Genomic DNA, 16,003 nt, shown 5'->3' on the forward strand with positions numbered 1-16,003 from the left:
GCAAAGGTTGAATGAAGGTAGGTGGTAGCAAAGGTTGAATGACGGTAGGTGGTAGCAAAGGTTGAATGAAGGTAGGTGGTAGCAAAGGTTGAAGGTAGGTGGTAGCAAAGGTTGAATGAAGGTAGGTGGTAGCAAAGGTTGAAGGTAGATGGTAGCAAAGGTTGAATGAAGGTAGGTGGTAGCAAAGGTTGAAGGTAGGTGGTAGCAAAGGTTGAATGAAGGTAGGTGGTAGCAAAGGTTGAATGAAGGTAGGTGGTAGCAAAGGTTGAAGGTAGATGGTAGCAAAGGTTGAATGAAGGTAGGTGGTAGCAAAGGTTGAATGAAGGTAGGTGGTAGCAAAGGTTGAATGAAGGTAGGTGGTAGAAAAAGTTGAATGAATGTAGTTGGTAGCAAAAGTTGAAGGTAGGTGGTAAAAAAGGTTGAATGAAGGTAGGTGGTAGCAAAGGTTGAATGAAGGTAGGTGGTAGCAAAGGTTGAATGAAGGTAGGTGGTAGCAAAGGTTGAATGAAGGTAGGTGGTAGCAAAGGTTGAATGAAGGTAGGTGGTAGCAAAGGTTGAATGAAGGTAGGTGGTAGCATAGGTTGAATGAAGGTAGGTGGTAGCAAAGGTTGAAGGTAGGTGGTAGCAAAGGTTGAATGAAGGTAGATGGTAGCAAAGGTTGAAGGTAGGTGGTAGCAAAGGTTGAAGGTAGGTGGTAAAAAAGGTTGAATGAAGGTAGGTGGTAGCAAAGGTTAAAGGTAGGTGGTAGCAAAGGTTGAAGGTAGGTGGTAAAAAAGGTTGAATGAAGATAGGTGGTAGCAAAGGTTGAATGAAGGTAGGTGGTAGCAAAGGTTGAATGAAGGTAGGTGGTAAAAAAGGTTGAATGAAGGTAGGTGGTAGCAAAGGTTGAAGGTAGGTAGGTGGTAGCAAAGGTTGAAGGTAGGTAGGTGGTAGCAAAGGTTGAATGAAGGTAGGTGGTAGCAAAGGTTGAATGAAGGTAGGTGGTAGCAAAGGTTGAAGGTAGGTGTTAGCAAAAGTTGAATGAAGGTAGCAAAGGTTGAAGGTAGGTAGCAAAGGTTGAAGGTTGGTGGTAGCAAAGGTTGAATGAAGGTAGGTGGTAGCAAAGGTTGAATGAAGGTAGGTGGTAGCAAAGGTTGAAGGTAGGTGTTAAAAAAGGTTGAATGAAGGTAGGTGGTAGCAAAGGTTGAATGAAGGTAGGTGGTAGCAAAGGTTGAATGAAGGTAGGTGGTAGCAAAGGTTGAATGAAGGTAGGTGGTAGCAAAGGTTGAAGGTAGGTGGTAGCAAAGGTTGAATGAAGGTAGATGGTAGCAAAAGTTGAAGGTAGGTGGTAGCAAAGGTTGAATGAAGGTAGGTGGTAGCAAAGGTTGAATGACGGCAGGTGGTAGCAAAGGTTGAATGAAGGTAGGTGGTAGCAAAGGTTGAAGGTAGGTGGTAGCAAAGGTTGAATGAAGGTAGGTGGTAGCAAAGGTTGAAGGTAGATGGTAGCAAAGGTTGAATGAAGGTAGGTGGTAGCAAAGGTTGAAGGTAGGTGGTAGCAAAGGTTGAATGAAGGTAGGTGGTAGCAAAGGTTGAATGAAGGTAGGTGGTAGCAAAGGTTGAAGGTAGATGGTAGCAAAGGTTGAATGAAGGTAGGTGGTAGCAAAGGTTGAATGAAGGTAGGTGGTAGCAAAGGTTGAATGAAGGTAGGTGGTAGAAAAAGTTGAATGAATGTAGTTGGTAGCAAAAGTTGAAGGTAGGTGGTAAAAAAGGTTGAATGAAGGTAGGTGGTAGCAAAGGTTGAATGAAGGTAGGTGGTAGCAAAGGTTGAATGAAGGTAGGTGGTAGCAAAGGTTGAATGAAGGTAGGTGGTAGCAAAGGTTGAAGGTAGGTGGTAAAAAAGGTTGAATGAAGGTAGGTGGTAGCAAAGGTTAAAGGTAGGTGGTAAAAAAGGTTGAATGGAGGTAGGTGGTAGCAAAGGTTGAATGAAGGTAGGTGGTAGCAAAGGTTGAAGGTAGGTGGTAGCAAAGGTTGAATGAAGGTAGGTGGTAGCAAAGGTTGAATGAAGGTAGGTGGTAGCAAAGGTTGAAGGTAGGTGGTAGCAAAGGTTGAATGAAGGTGGTAGCAAAGGTTGAAGGTAGGTGGTAGCAAAGGTTGAATGAAGGTAGGTGGTAGCAAAGGTTGAATGAAGGTAGGTGGTAGCAAAGGTTGAAGGTAGGTGGTAGCAAAGGTTGAATGAAGGTAGGTGGTAGCAAAGGTTGAATGAAGGTAGGTGGTAGCATAGGTTGAATGAAGGTAGGTGGTAGCAAAGGTTGAAGGTAGGTGGTAGCAAAGGTTGAATGAAGGTAGATGGTAGCAAAGGTTGAAGGTAGGTGGTAGCAAAGGTTGAAGGTAGGTGGTAAAAAAGGTTGAATGAAGGTAGGTGGTAGCAAAGGTTAAAGGTAGGTGGTAGCAAAGGTTGAAGGTAGGTGGTAAAAAAGGTTGAATGAAGGTAGGTGGTAGCAAAGGTTGAAGGTAGGTGGTAGCAAAGGTTGAAGGTAGGTGGTAAAAAAGGTTGAATGAAGGTAGGTGGTAGCAAAGGTTAAAGGTAGGTGGTAAAAAAGGTTGAATGGAGGTAGGTGGTAGCAAAGGTTGAATGAAGTTAGGTGGTAGCAAAGGTTGAATGAAGGTAGGTGGTAGCAAAGGTTGAATGAAGGTAGGTGGTAGCAAAGGTTGAATGAAGGTAGGTGGTAGCAAAGGTTGAAGGTAGGTGGTAAAAAAGGTTGAATGAAGGTAGGTGGTAGCAAAGGTTGAAGGTAGGTGGTAGCAAAGGTTGAAGGTAGGTGGTAAAAAAGGTTGAATGAAGGTAGGTGGTAGCAAAGGTTAAAGGTAGGTGGTAAAAAAGGTTGAATGGAGGTAGGTGGTAGCAAAGGTTGAATGAAGTTAGGTGGTAGCAAAGGTTGAATGAAGGTAGGTGGTAGCAAAGGTTGAATGAAGGTAGGTGGTAGCAAAGGTTGAATGAAGGTAGGTGGTAGCAAAGGTTGAAGGTAGGTGGTAAAAAAGGTTGAATGAAGGTAGGTGGTAGCAAAGGTTAAAGGTAGGTGGTAAAAAAGGTTGAATGGAGGTAGGTGGTAGCAAAGGTTGAATGAAGGTAGGTGGTAGCAAAGGTTGAAGGTAGGTGGTAGCAAAGGTTGAATGAAGGTAGGTGGTAGCAAAGGTTGAATGAAGGTAGGTGGTAGCAAAGGTTGAATGAAGGTAGGTGGTAGCATAGGTTGAATGAAGGTAGGTGGTAGCAAAGGTTGAAGGTAGGTGGTAGCAAAGGTTGAATGAAGGTAGATGGTAGCAAAGGTTGAAGGTAGGTGGTAGCAAAGGTTGAAGGTAGGTGGTAAAAAAGGTTGAATGAAGGTAGGTGGTAGCAAAGGTTGAAGGTAGGTGGTAGCAAAGGTTGAATGAAGGTAGGTGGTAGCAAAGGTTGAAGGTAGGTGGTAGCAAAGGTTGAATGAAGGTAGATGGTAGCAAAGGTTGAAGGTAGGTGGTAGCAAAGGTTGAATGAAGGTAGATGGTAGCAAAGGTTGAAGGTAGGTGGTAGCAAAGGTTGAAGGTAGGTGGTAAAAAAGGTTGAATGAAGGTAGGTGGTAGCAAAGGTTAAAGGTAGGTGGTAGCAAAGGTTGAAGGTAGGTGGTAAAAAAGGTTGAATGAAGGTAGGTGGTAGCAAAGGTTGAAGGTAGGTGGTAGCAAAGGTTGAAGGTAGGTGGTAAAAAAGGTTGAATGAAGGTAGGTGGTAGCAAAGGTTAAAGGTAGGTGGTAAAAAAGGTTGAATGGAGGTAGGTGGTAGCAAAGGTTGAATGAAGTTAGGTGGTAGCAAAGGTTGAATGAAGGTAGGTGGTAGCAAAGGTTGAATGAAGGTAGGTGGTAGCAAAGGTTGAATGAAGGTAGGTGGTAGCAAAGGTTGAAGGTAGGTGGTAAAAAAGGTTGAATGAAGGTAGGTGGTAGCAAAGGTTGAAGGTAGGTGGTAGCAAAGGTTGAAGGTAGGTGGTAAAAAAGGTTGAATGAAGGTAGGTGGTAGCAAAGGTTAAAGGTAGGTGGTAAAAAAGGTTGAATGGAGGTAGGTGGTAGCAAAGGTTGAATGAAGTTAGGTGGTAGCAAAGGTTGAATGAAGGTAGGTGGTAGCAAAGGTTGAATGAAGGTAGGTGGTAGCAAAGGTTGAATGAAGGTAGGTGGTAGCAAAGGTTGAAGGTAGGTGGTAAAAAAGGTTGAATGAAGGTAGGTGGTAGCAAAGGTTAAAGGTAGGTGGTAAAAAAGGTTGAATGGAGGTAGGTGGTAGCAAAGGTTGAATGAAGGTAGGTGGTAGCAAAGGTTGAAGGTAGGTGGTAGCAAAGGTTGAATGAAGGTAGGTGGTAGCAAAGGTTGAATGAAGGTAGGTGGTAGCAAAGGTTGAATGAAGGTAGGTGGTAGCATAGGTTGAATGAAGGTAGGTGGTAGCAAAGGTTGAAGGTAGGTGGTAGCAAAGGTTGAATGAAGGTAGATGGTAGCAAAGGTTGAAGGTAGGTGGTAGCAAAGGTTGAAGGTAGGTGGTAAAAAAGGTTGAATGAAGGTAGGTGGTAGCAAAGGTTAAAGGTAGGTGGTAGCAAAGGTTGAAGGTAGGTGGTAAAAAAGGTTGAATGAAGGTAGGTGGTAGCAAAGGTTGAAGGTAGGTGGTAGCAAAGGTTGAAGGTAGGTGGTAAAAAAGGTTGAATGAAGGTAGGTGGTAGCAAAGGTTAAAGGTAGGTGGTAAAAAAGGTTGAATGGAGGTAGGTGGTAGCAAAGGTTGAAGGTAGGTGGTAGCAAAGGTTGAATGAAGGTAGGTGGTAGCAAAGGTTGAAGGTAGGTGGTAGCAAAGGTTGAATGAAGGTAGGTGGTAGCAAAGGTGGAAGGTAGGTGGTAGCAAAGGTTGAATGAAGGTAGGTGGTAGCAAAGGTTGAAGGTAGGTGGTAGCAAAGGTTGAATGAAGGTAGGTGGTAGCAAAGGTTGAATGAAGGTAGGTGGTAGCAAAGGTTCAAGGTAGGTGGTAACAAAGGTTGAATGAAGGTAGGTGGTAGCAAAGGTTGAAGGTAGGTGGTAGCAAAGGTTGAATGAAGGTAGGTGGTAGCAAAGGTTGAAGGTAGGTGGTAGCAAAGGTTGAATGAAGGTAGGTGGTAGCAAAGGTTGAAGGTAGGTTCCCAATTAGCCTGTTCACCTGTGGGATGTTCCAAATAAGTCTTTGATGAGCATTCCTCAACTTTCTCACTCTTTTTTGCCACTTGTGCCAGCTTTTTTGAAACATGCTGCAGGCATCAAATTCCAATTGAGCTAATATTTGCCAAAAAGAGCAAAGTTTCTCAGTGTGAACATGAAATATCTTGTCTTTGCAGTCTATTCAATTGAATATAAGTTGAAAAGGATTTGTTGTATTCTCTTTTTATTGACCATTTACACAAGGTGACAACTTCACGGGTGTTGTAGAATGTAAACAGTTTGCTCCTCCTTCCTGATAGGTTGATGTTATTTTGGACAAAGAAAGAACTCACCTGCCGACCACAGGACGCGACAGGCTGAGGCGCTCCAAGACGGGCAGGTAGAGGGCGTCGGCCATCTTCTCGCTGCGACACGCCTCCATGCTGAGATACTTGAAGATGTGCACTTTGCCCTTCAGACAGATCTGAGGAGAAGACTCCCATGAGGATGGAGACCACCAGGACTGAGATGGTAGCTCACCTGTGCCGGGGGACTCTGCAGCGGGTTGTTCTCCAGCCGCAGGGCCTGAAGCTGCCTCATCTTCCTGTAGCACACTGGGATGGTGGACACCTTGTTGCACGAGAAGTCCAACTTGACCAGAGGAAGGTGGGCCAGGTCTGGAAGGAGAGAACAGGAAGTGTTGCATTACATCTCATTTGTTCATGTTCCATTGACTCCTGCAATGACCAAACATCTCCCTTGGTCTGCTGGTCCACCTGGCTGCCAGGACCCAAAGTCTATATCAAACGCGCCAGCCACGTCCCACAGGTAGGGGGGGAAAAAGTGAGAAAAGTCGGCAAAAGTCCCAATTTTGTCCAAAATACCTACCAGGGTTTGAGTCCCACGAGTCCCGGGATGCCCAAAATGTCCAAAACGTGCCCAGCAAAGTCCCACAGGTAGGGGGGGAGAAAAGTGAGGAAAGTCGGCAAAAGTCAGAAAAAGTTTCAAAAATCACACCCGGGTTCGAGTCCCAAAAGTCCCGCCGCCGGCCGCGCAAGTCCCAGGATGCCCAAAACGCGCCCAGCCAAGTCCCACGGGAAGGCGGGGAGAAAAATGAGAAAAGTCGGCAAAAGTCCCAAAAATGTTCAAAAATCCCACCCGGGTTCGAGTCCCACAAGTCCTGCCGCCGGCCGCGCAAGTCCCGGGATGACCAAAATGTCAAAAACACACCCAGCCAAATCGCACGGGAAGGGGGGGGGAAAAGTGAGAAAAGTCGGCAAAAGTCAGAAAAATTTCAAAAATCACACCCGGGTTCGAGTCCCACAAGTCCCGCCGCCGGCCGCGCAAGTCATGGGATGCCCCAAATGTCCAAAACGCACCCAGCCAAATCCCACGGGAAGGGGGGGAGAAAAGTGAGAAAAGTCGGCAAAAGTCCCAAAAATTTTAAAAAATCACACCCAGGTTCGAGTTCCACAAGTCCCGCCGCCGGCCGCGCAAGTCATGGGATGACCAAAATGTCCAAAACACACCCAGCCAAATCCCACGGGAAGGGGGGGAGAAAAGTGAGAAAAGTTGGCAAAAGTCCCAAAAATTTTCAAAAATCACACCCAGGTTTGAGTCCCACAAGTCCCGCCGCCGGCCGCGCAAGTCCCGGGATGCCCAAAATGTCCAAAACACACCCAGCCGAATCGCACGGGAAGGGGGGGGGGAAAAGTGAGAAAAGTCGGCAAAAGTCAGAAAAATTTCAAAAATCACACCCGGGTTCGAGTCCCACAAGTCCCGCCGCCGGCCGCGCAAGTCATGGGATGCCCCAAATGTCCACAACGCACCCAGCCAAATCCCACGGGAAGGGGGGGAGAAAAGTGAGAAAAGTCGGCAAAAGTCCCAAAAATTTTAAAAAATCACACCCAGGTTCGAGTTCCACAAGTCCCGCCGCCGGCCGCGCAAGTCATGGGATGACCAAAATGTCCAAAACACACCCAGCCAAATCCCACGGGAAGGGGGGGAGAAAAGTGAGAAAAGTTGGCAAAAGTCCCAAAAATTTTCAAAAATCACACCCAGGTTTGAGTCCCACAAGTCCCGCCGCCGGCCGCGCAAGTCCCGGGATGCCCAAAATGTCCAAAACACACCCAGCCAAATCGCACGAAAAGGGGGGGAGAAAAGTTGGAAAAGTCGGCAAAAGTCACAAAAATGTTCAAAATACCGACCCAGGTTCGAGTCCCACATGTCTCGCCGCCGGCGGCGCAAGTCCCGGGATGCCCAAAATGTCTAAAACGCACCCAGCCAAGTCACACGGGAAGGGGGTGAGAAAAGTCGGCAAAAGTCCGAAAATTTTTCAAAAATCACACATGGGTTCGAGTCCCACAAGTCCCGCCGCCAGCCGCGCAAGTCATGGGATGCCCAAAATGTCTAAAACGCACCCAGCCAAATCCCACGGGAAGGGGGGGAGAAAAGTGAGGAAAGTCGGCAAAAGTCAGAAAAATGTTAAAAAATCACACCCGGGTTCGAGTCCCAAAAGTATCGCCCCCGGACGCGCAAGTCCCAGGATGCCCAAAACACGCCCAGCCAAGTCCCACAGGAAGGCGGGGAGAAAAGTGAGAAAAGTCGGCAAAAGTCCCAAAAATGTTCAAAAATCACACCTGGGTTCGAGTCCCACAAGTCCTGCCGCCGGCCGCGCAAGTCCCGAGATGACCAAAATGTCCAAAACACACCCAGCCAAATCCCACAAAAAGGGGGGGAGAAAAGTTGGAAAAGTCGGCAAAAGTCACAAAAATTTTCAAAATACCGACCCAGGTTCGAGTCCCACAAGTTCCGCCGCCCGCGGCGCAAGTCCCGGGATGCCCAAAATGTCTAAAACGCGCCCAGCCAAGTCACACGGGAAGGGGGGGAGAAAAGTCAGCAAAAGTCCCAAAAATTTTCAAAAATCACACACGGGTTCGAGTCCCACAAGTTCCGCCGCTGGCCGCGCAAGTCCCGGGATGCCCAAAATGTCCAAAACGCGCCCAGCCAAGTCCCACAGGTAGGGGGGGGAGAAAAGTGAGAAAAGTTCGCAATAGTCAGAAAAATGTTCAAAAATCACACCCGGGTTCGAGTCCCACAAGTTCCGCCGCGCAAGTCCCGGTATGCCCAAAATGTCCAAAACGCACCAAGCCAAGTCGCACGAAAAGGGGGGATAAAAGTTGGAAAAGTCGGCAAAAGTCCCAAAACTTTTCAAAAGTGAGAAAAGTCCCACAAGTCCCGCCCCCAGCCGCGCAAGTCATGGGATGCCCAAAATGTCTAAAACGCACCCAGCCAAATCCCACGGGAAGGGGGGGAGAAAAGTGAGGAAAGTTGGCAAAAGTCAGAAAAATGTTAAAAAATCACACCCGGGTTCGAGTCCCAAAAGTATCGCCCCCGGACGCGCAAGTCCCGGGATGCCCAAAATGTCCAAAACACACCCAGCCAAATTGCACGAAAAGGGGGAGAGAAAAGTTGGAAAAGTCGGCAAAAGTCACAAAAATGTTCAAAATACCGACCCAGGTTCGAGTCCCACAAGTCTCGCCGCCGGCGGCGCAAGTCCCGGGATGCCCAAAATGTCTAAAACGCACCCAGCCAAGTCACACGGGAAGGGGGTGAGAAAAGTCGGCAAAAGTCACACATGGGTTCGAGTCCCACAAGTCCCGCCGCCAGCCGCGCAAGTCATGGGATGCCCAAAATGTCTAAAACGCACCCAGCCAAATCCCACGGGAAGGGGGGGAGAAAAGTGAGGAAAGTCGGCAAAAGTCAGAAAAATGTTAAAAAATCACACCCGGGTTCGAGTCCCAAAAGTATCGCCCCCGGACGCGCAAGTCCCAGGATGCCCAAAACGCGCCCAGCCAAGTCCCACGGGAAGGCGGGGAGAAAAGTGAGAAAAGTCGGCAAAAGTCCCAAAAATTTTCAAAAATCACACCTGGGTTCGAGTCCCACAAGTCCTGCCGCCGGCCGCGCAAGTCCCGGGATGACCAAAATGTCCAAAACACACTCAGCCAAATCCCACAAAAGGGGGGGAGAAAAGTTGGAAAAGTCGGAAAAAGTCACAAAAATTTTCAAAATACCGACCCAGGTTCGAGTCCCACAAGTTCCGCCGCCCGCGGCGCAAGTCCCGGGATGCCCAAAATGTCTAAAACGCGCCCAGCCAAGTCACACGGGAAGGGGGGGGTGAAAAATGAGAAAAGTCGGCAAAAGTCAGAAAAATGTTCAAAAATCACACCCGGGTTCAACAAGTCCCGCCACCGGCCGCGCAAGTCCCGGCCGGGATGACCAAAATGTCCAAAACACACCCAGCCAAATCGCACAAAAAGGGGGGGAGAAAAGTTGGAAAAGTCGGCAAAAGTCACAAAAATGTTCAAAATACCGACCCAGGTTCGAGTCCCACAAGTCTCGCCGCCGGCGGCGCAAGTCCCGGGATGCCCAAAATGTCTAAAACGCGCCCAGCCAAGTCACACGGGAAGGGGGGGAGAAAAGTCGGCAAAAGTCCCAAAAATTTTCAAAAATCACACACGGGTTCGAGTCCCACAAGTTCCGCCGCTGGCCGCGCAAGTCCCGGGATGCCCAAAATGTCCAAAACGCGCCCAGCCAAGTCCCACAGGTAGGGGGTGGAGAAAAGTGAGAAAAGTTCGCAATAGTCAGAAAAATTTTCAAAAATCACACCCGAGTTCGAGTCCCACAAGTTCCGCCGCGCAAGTCCCGGTATGCCCAAAATGTCCAAAACGCACCAAGCCAAGTCGCACGAAAAGGGGGGATAAAAGTTGGAAAAGTCGGCAAAAGTCCCAAAACTTTTCGAAAGTGAGAAAAGTCCCACAAGTCCCGCCGTTGGCCGCACAAGTCCCGGGATGCCAAAAATGTCCAAAACGCGCCCAGCCAAGTCCCACGGGAAGGGGGGGAGAAAAAACAGCAAAAGTTCCAAAAATGTTAAAAAATCACACCCAGGTTCGAGTCCCACAAGTCCCACTGCTGGCCGCGCAAGTCCCGGGATGCCCAAAATGTCCAAAACGCGCCCACCAAGTAGCCCGAAAACGGGGGTATAAAAGTTGGAAAAGTCGGCAAAAGTCCCAAAAATGTTCAAAATACCTACCCAGGTTCGAGTCCCACAAGTCCCGCCGCCGGCCCAAAATGTCTAAAACGCACCAAGCAAAGTCACATGGGAAGTGGGGGAGAAAAGTGGGCAAAAGTCCCAAAAATTTTCAAAAATCGCACCCAGGTTCAAGTCCCACAAGTCCTGCCGCCGGCCGCGCAAGTCCCGGGATGACCAAAATGTCCAAAACACACCCAGCCAAATCCCACAAAAGGGGGGGAGAAAAGTTGGAAAAGTCGGAAAAAGTCACAAAAATTTTCAAAATACCGACCCAGGTTCGAGTCCCACAAGTTCCGCCGCCCGCGGCGCAAGTCCCGGGATGCCCAAAATGTCTAAAACGCGCCCAGCCAAGTCACACGGGAAGGGGGGGAGAAAAATGAGAAAAGTCGGCAAAAGTCAGAAAAATTTTCAAAAATCACACCCGGGTTCAACAAGTCCCGCCGCCGGCCGCGCAAGTCCCGGCCGGGATGACCAAAATGTCCAAAATACACCCAGCCAAATCGCACAAAAAGGGGGGGAGAAAAGTTGGAAAAGTCGGCAAAAGTCACAAAAATGTTCAAAATACCGACCCAGGTTCGAGTCCCACAAGTCTCGCCGCCGGCGGCGCAAGTCCCGGGATGCCCAAAATGTCTAAAACGCGCTCAGCCAAGTCACATGGGAAGGGGGGGAGAAAAGTCGGCAAAAGTCCCAAAAATTTTCAAAAATCACACACGGGTTCGAGTCCCACAAGTTCCGCCGCTGGCCGCGCAAGTCCCGGGATGCCCAAAATGTCCAAAACGCGCCCAGCCAAGTCCCACAGGTAGGGGGTGGAGAAAAGTGAGAAAAGTTCGCAATAGTCAGAAAAATTTTCAAAAATCACACCCGAGTTCGAGTCCCACAAGTTCCGCCGCGCAAGTCCCGGTATGCCCAAAATGTCCAAAACGCACCAAGCCAAGTCGCACGAAAAGGGGGGATAAAAGTTGGAAAAGTCGGCAAAAGTCCCAAAACTTTTCGAAAGTGAGAAAAGTCCCACAAGTCCCGCCGTTAGCCGTACAAGTCCCGGGATGCCAAAAATGTCCAAAACGCGCCCAGCCAAGTCCCACGGGAAGGGGGGGAGAAAAAACAGCAAAAGTCCCAAAAATGTTAAAAAATCACACCCAGGTTCGAGTCCCACAAGTCCCACTGCCGGCCGCGCAAGTCCCGGGATGCCCAAAATGTCCAAAACGCGCCCACCAAGTAGCCCGAAAACGGGGGTATAAAAGTTGGAAAAGTCGGCAAAAGTCCCAAAAATGTTCAAAATACCTACCCAGGTTCGAGTCCCACAAGTCCCGCCGCCGGCCCAAAATGTCTAAAACGCGCCCAGCCAAGTCGCACGAAAAGGGGGGGAGAAAAGTGAGAAAAGTCCCAAAAATGTTCAAAAATCACACCCAGGTTCAAGTCCCACAAGTCCCGATACCGGCAAGTCCCGGGATGTCCAAAATGTCTAAAACGCACCAAGCAAAGTCACATGGGAAGTGGGGGAGAAAAGTGGGCAAAAGTCCCAAAAATTTTCAAAAATCACACCCAGGTTCGAGTCCCACGGGAGGCCTTTTTTACACTTTTACACTCTAGTTCCACACCATACGGTCATATCGTTTGGTATGTGAAACATGCTAACTGTTAGCATGTTTACGTTAGCATGCTAACATTAAAGTGATAGCTTTTTGAGCTAATTTGCAACTCTTTACCCTCGAGTCATATAACTTGGTAAGTTACACTGGTTAACTGTTAGCATGCTAACATTAGCATGCCAGCACGCAAACATTAAAATGCTAACTTTTTTTTGTGTGCAAATTTTACGCTTTTTACTGTAATCCCGCAGCCATACACCTTACAGTCATATAACTTGGTAAGTTACACTGGTTAACTGTTAGCATGCTAACATTAGCATGCTAACACGCTAACATTAAAATGCTAACTTTTTTTTGTGTGCAAATTTTAGGCTTTTTACTGTAATCCCGCAGCCATACACCTTACAGTCATATAACTTGGTAAGTGTGACATGCTAACTTTGTCTATTTTCACTGCCATACAGTCGCGTCGCACCAACCTTCTGGAAGGACGCAGAGGAGATTTCGCCGCACGTTGAGTTCGCGTAGTGCTCGCAGACGGCCGATGTGTCGAGGAAGAGCGGTGATCTCGTTACAGCTGATGTCCTGCGGGGATGAAAATACCATCCAAACATCACAATATGCCACAAATGACCGCATTATTAGGTCAGTCATACTGGAAATAGGCCAACATAGTAAAGAGATGTTGGTGATGTTTATCATTCACAATCCTCACGTGAGACAACAACACACATGCTTGGCTTTTTAAAGCATTGTAAATAGTGAATAAATATCTAACAATTAAGTCAACAGATGGAGGGTCCTCTCATTATACTCTCTAAAATCACCCAGAAAGTAGCAACAATACTGCATGTACATGTCAGGACCTGAACATGAACCACACGTGAGTGATGTTGTTATTACAAGCACTGATGCAAACGTGAGTGATGTTGTTATTATAAGCACTGATGCAAACGTGAGTGATGTTGTTATTACAAGCACTGACTATTTGATAGCAGTGAGCTAATGCTAGCTTACGCTGCTACTGTTCATACACTGACTTCTGCTATTTGTCATCAAGCCAAGCAGATGTGTGCACGTCTACGTATCTACTTGTTATGTATCTACATGTTACGTATCTACATGTTATGTATCTACATGTTATGTATCTACTTGTTATGTATCTACATGTTATGTATCTACATGTTATGTATCTACTTGATATGTATCTACATGTTATGTATCTACATGTCATGTATCTACATGTTATGTATCTACTTGTTATGTATCTACATGTTACGTATCTACTTGTTACGTATCTACATGTTATGTATCTACATGTTATGTATCTACATGTTATGTATCTACTTGATATGTATCTACATGTTATGTATCTACATGTTATGTATCTACATGTTATGTATCTACATGTTATGTATCTACTTGTTATGTATCTACATGTTACGTATCTACTTGTTACGTATCTACATGTTATGTATCTACATGTTATGTATCTACATGTTATGTATCTACTTGATATGTATCTACATGTTATGTATCTACATGTTATGTATCTACATGTTATGTATCTACTTGTTATGTATCTACATGTTACGTATCTACTTGTTACGTATCTACATGTTATGTATCTACATGTTATGTATCTACTTGATATGTATCTACATGTTATGTATCTACTTGTTATGTATCTACATGTTATGTATCTACTTGTTATGTATCTACATGTTATGTATCTACATGTTACGTATCTACATGTTATGTATGTACATGTTATGTATCTACATGTTATGTATCTACATGTTATGTATCTACATGTTATGTATCTACTTGATATGTATCTACATGTTATGTATCTACTTGTTATGTATCTACATGTTATGTATCTACTTGTTATGTATCTACATGTTATGTATCTACATGTTACGTATCTACATGTTATGTATCTACATGTTATGTATCTACTTGTTATGTATCTACATGTTATGTATCTACATGTTATGTATCTACATGTTATGTATCTACATGTTACGTATCTACATGTTATGTATGTACATGTTATGTATGTACATGTTACGTATCTACATGTTATGTATCTACATGTTATGTATCTACTTGTTATGTATCTACATGTTACGTATCTACATGTTATGTATGTACATGTTATGTAGCTACATGTTATGTATCTACATGTTATGTATGTACATGTTACGTATCTACATGTTACGTATCTACATGTTATGTATCTACATGTTACGTATCTACATGTTATGTATCTACATGTTACGTATCTACATGTTATGTATCTACATGTTATGTATCTACTTGTTATGTATCTACATGTTACATATCTACATGTTATGTATCTACATGTTATGTATGTACATGTTATGTATCTACATGTTATGTATCTACATGTTACGTATCTACATGTTATGTATCTACATGTTACGTATCCACTTATGTATCTACATGTTACGTATCAACTTTTTATGTATCTACATGTTATGTATGTACATGTTACGTATCTACATGTTACGTATCTACATGTTATGTATCTACATGTTATGTATGTACATGTTACGTATCTACATGTTACGTATCTACATGTTATGTATCTACATGTTACGTATCTACATGTTATGTATCTACATGTTACGTATCTACATGTTATGTATCTACATGTTACGCATCTACTTGTTATGTATCTACATGTTACGTATCTACTTGTTATGTATCTACATGTTATGTATGTACATGTTATGTATCTACATGTTATGTATCTACATGCTACGTATAGTGCAGTACTCACTATCTCCATAAGTTTTTAGTGCAGTACTCACTAGCTCCATAAGTATATAGTGCAGTACTCACTAGCTCCATAAGTATATAGTGCAGTACTCACCAGCTCCATAAGTATATAGTGCAGTACTCACCAGCTCCATAAGTATATAGTGCAGTACTCACTAGCTCCATAAGTATATAGTGCAGTACTCACCAGCTCCATATGTATATAGTGCAGTACTCACCAGCTCCATAAGGCGCTGCAGTTGACCCACACTCTCAGGCAGGCTGACCAGCTTGTTGTTGCTGGCGTTGAGGACCCTCAGCGGCAGCGTGCAGAGGCAGGCTGGCAGAGCGCCCAGTTGGTTGCGACTGAGGACAGAAAAAGGAGTGGCGTCGCATCAGGTGCATTGTTGGCGTCCGTGCCCGAGGCGTACCTGAGGTTTAGGGAGGTGAGCGACTGCAGGCTGATGATGCTGTCGGGGATGGTCCTGATGCAGTTGTGGTAAAGGTTCAGCGTCTCCAAGGCGACCAGGTTGCAGACCTCGGAGGGCACCTCGGCCAGGCGGTTCCTGGACAAGTCTGCGCACAAAGAGGAACAATTGAGGAGCCTTACTGAGTCCTTGAAGCCATAACACTATGTAACATCTTTTATTTGAACATCACTTCCTGTTCCGCACATCACTTCCTGTTCCGCACATCACTTCCTGTTCCATGCAGCCATGATTGTGGACTAATGAGGCGCACATGTTTCGTCCAGAGAGCAAGAGTTCATTTCCTCTGCGGGCTACAAAAACATCCCTTTCCTTTACGGACAAAGCGACCCTTCAAAATAAAAGCTGTGTGCCGCCCACTCACTTGTGAATGTTTTACAACGCCACATTGTTTCATTAGTATCAATACTTCAATAAGTATACTGCATACTTTACTTATATATATATATATATATCCTATATATATATTTATATAAGGGATATAAGGCAGTAAAACGGCTGATCAAACAAAACAGAAGTCATGGCCATTGACCCAGGTGCACATACTATAGAGCGCAGCGGTATATAAGGCGCATGTTACGTCTTGGTCGCATGGCTGCGCTGGTAGCGTTCCTTCCAAGGCAGAAGACAAGCAGGAGGAGCGTGCAGGTAAGATTCAAGTATTTTTAATAAATAAAAGGCAGGACAAAAATACAAGACTGAGGACGCTAAACAAAACAAAAAAATGTCACAAAGGGTGAAAAACGAGGAACGCCAGCGTGTACAAAATCAGCGAGGAGAAAACGTAAATGTTGCCCATCGCAAACATTGACCCAGCAACTATTGCTGGGTGACAGGAAACTATAAAGGGGAGTGATTAACCAAAACACCTGCTGGGAACACTAATTGCTAAACTAAGA

The 16,003-nt window shown here is 45.7% G+C and overlaps 1 protein-coding gene across 7 annotated transcripts in view; it reads right to left on the reverse strand.

The window, feature by feature from the left end:
- Window positions 1–16,003, reverse strand: part of lrch1 (leucine-rich repeats and calponin homology (CH) domain containing 1) — a 239,902-nt gene that overhangs the window by 148,777 nt on the left and 75,122 nt on the right. For all 7 annotated transcript variants that reach the window (XR_012050759.1, XM_061971779.2, XM_061971783.2 and 4 more), the window contains exons 2-6: window positions 15,048–15,192; window positions 14,856–14,982; window positions 12,309–12,414; window positions 5,689–5,825; window positions 5,502–5,632 (exon numbers count right to left, since the gene is read on the reverse strand). Coding sequence is in view for 6 of the 7 variants with exons in the window: in XM_061971779.2 (XP_061827763.1) it covers window positions 5,502–5,632; window positions 5,689–5,825; window positions 12,309–12,414; window positions 14,856–14,982; window positions 15,048–15,192 (646 nt within the window). In the remaining variant the exon portion in view is untranslated. The remainder of the gene's footprint in view (window positions 1–5,501; window positions 5,633–5,688; window positions 5,826–12,308; window positions 12,415–14,855; window positions 14,983–15,047; window positions 15,193–16,003) is intronic.

This window comes from Nerophis lumbriciformis, linkage group LG13 (genome assembly GCF_033978685.3).
Source record: "Nerophis lumbriciformis linkage group LG13, RoL_Nlum_v2.1, whole genome shotgun sequence".
Classification (NCBI taxonomy): domain Eukaryota; kingdom Metazoa; phylum Chordata; class Actinopteri; order Syngnathiformes; family Syngnathidae; genus Nerophis; species Nerophis lumbriciformis.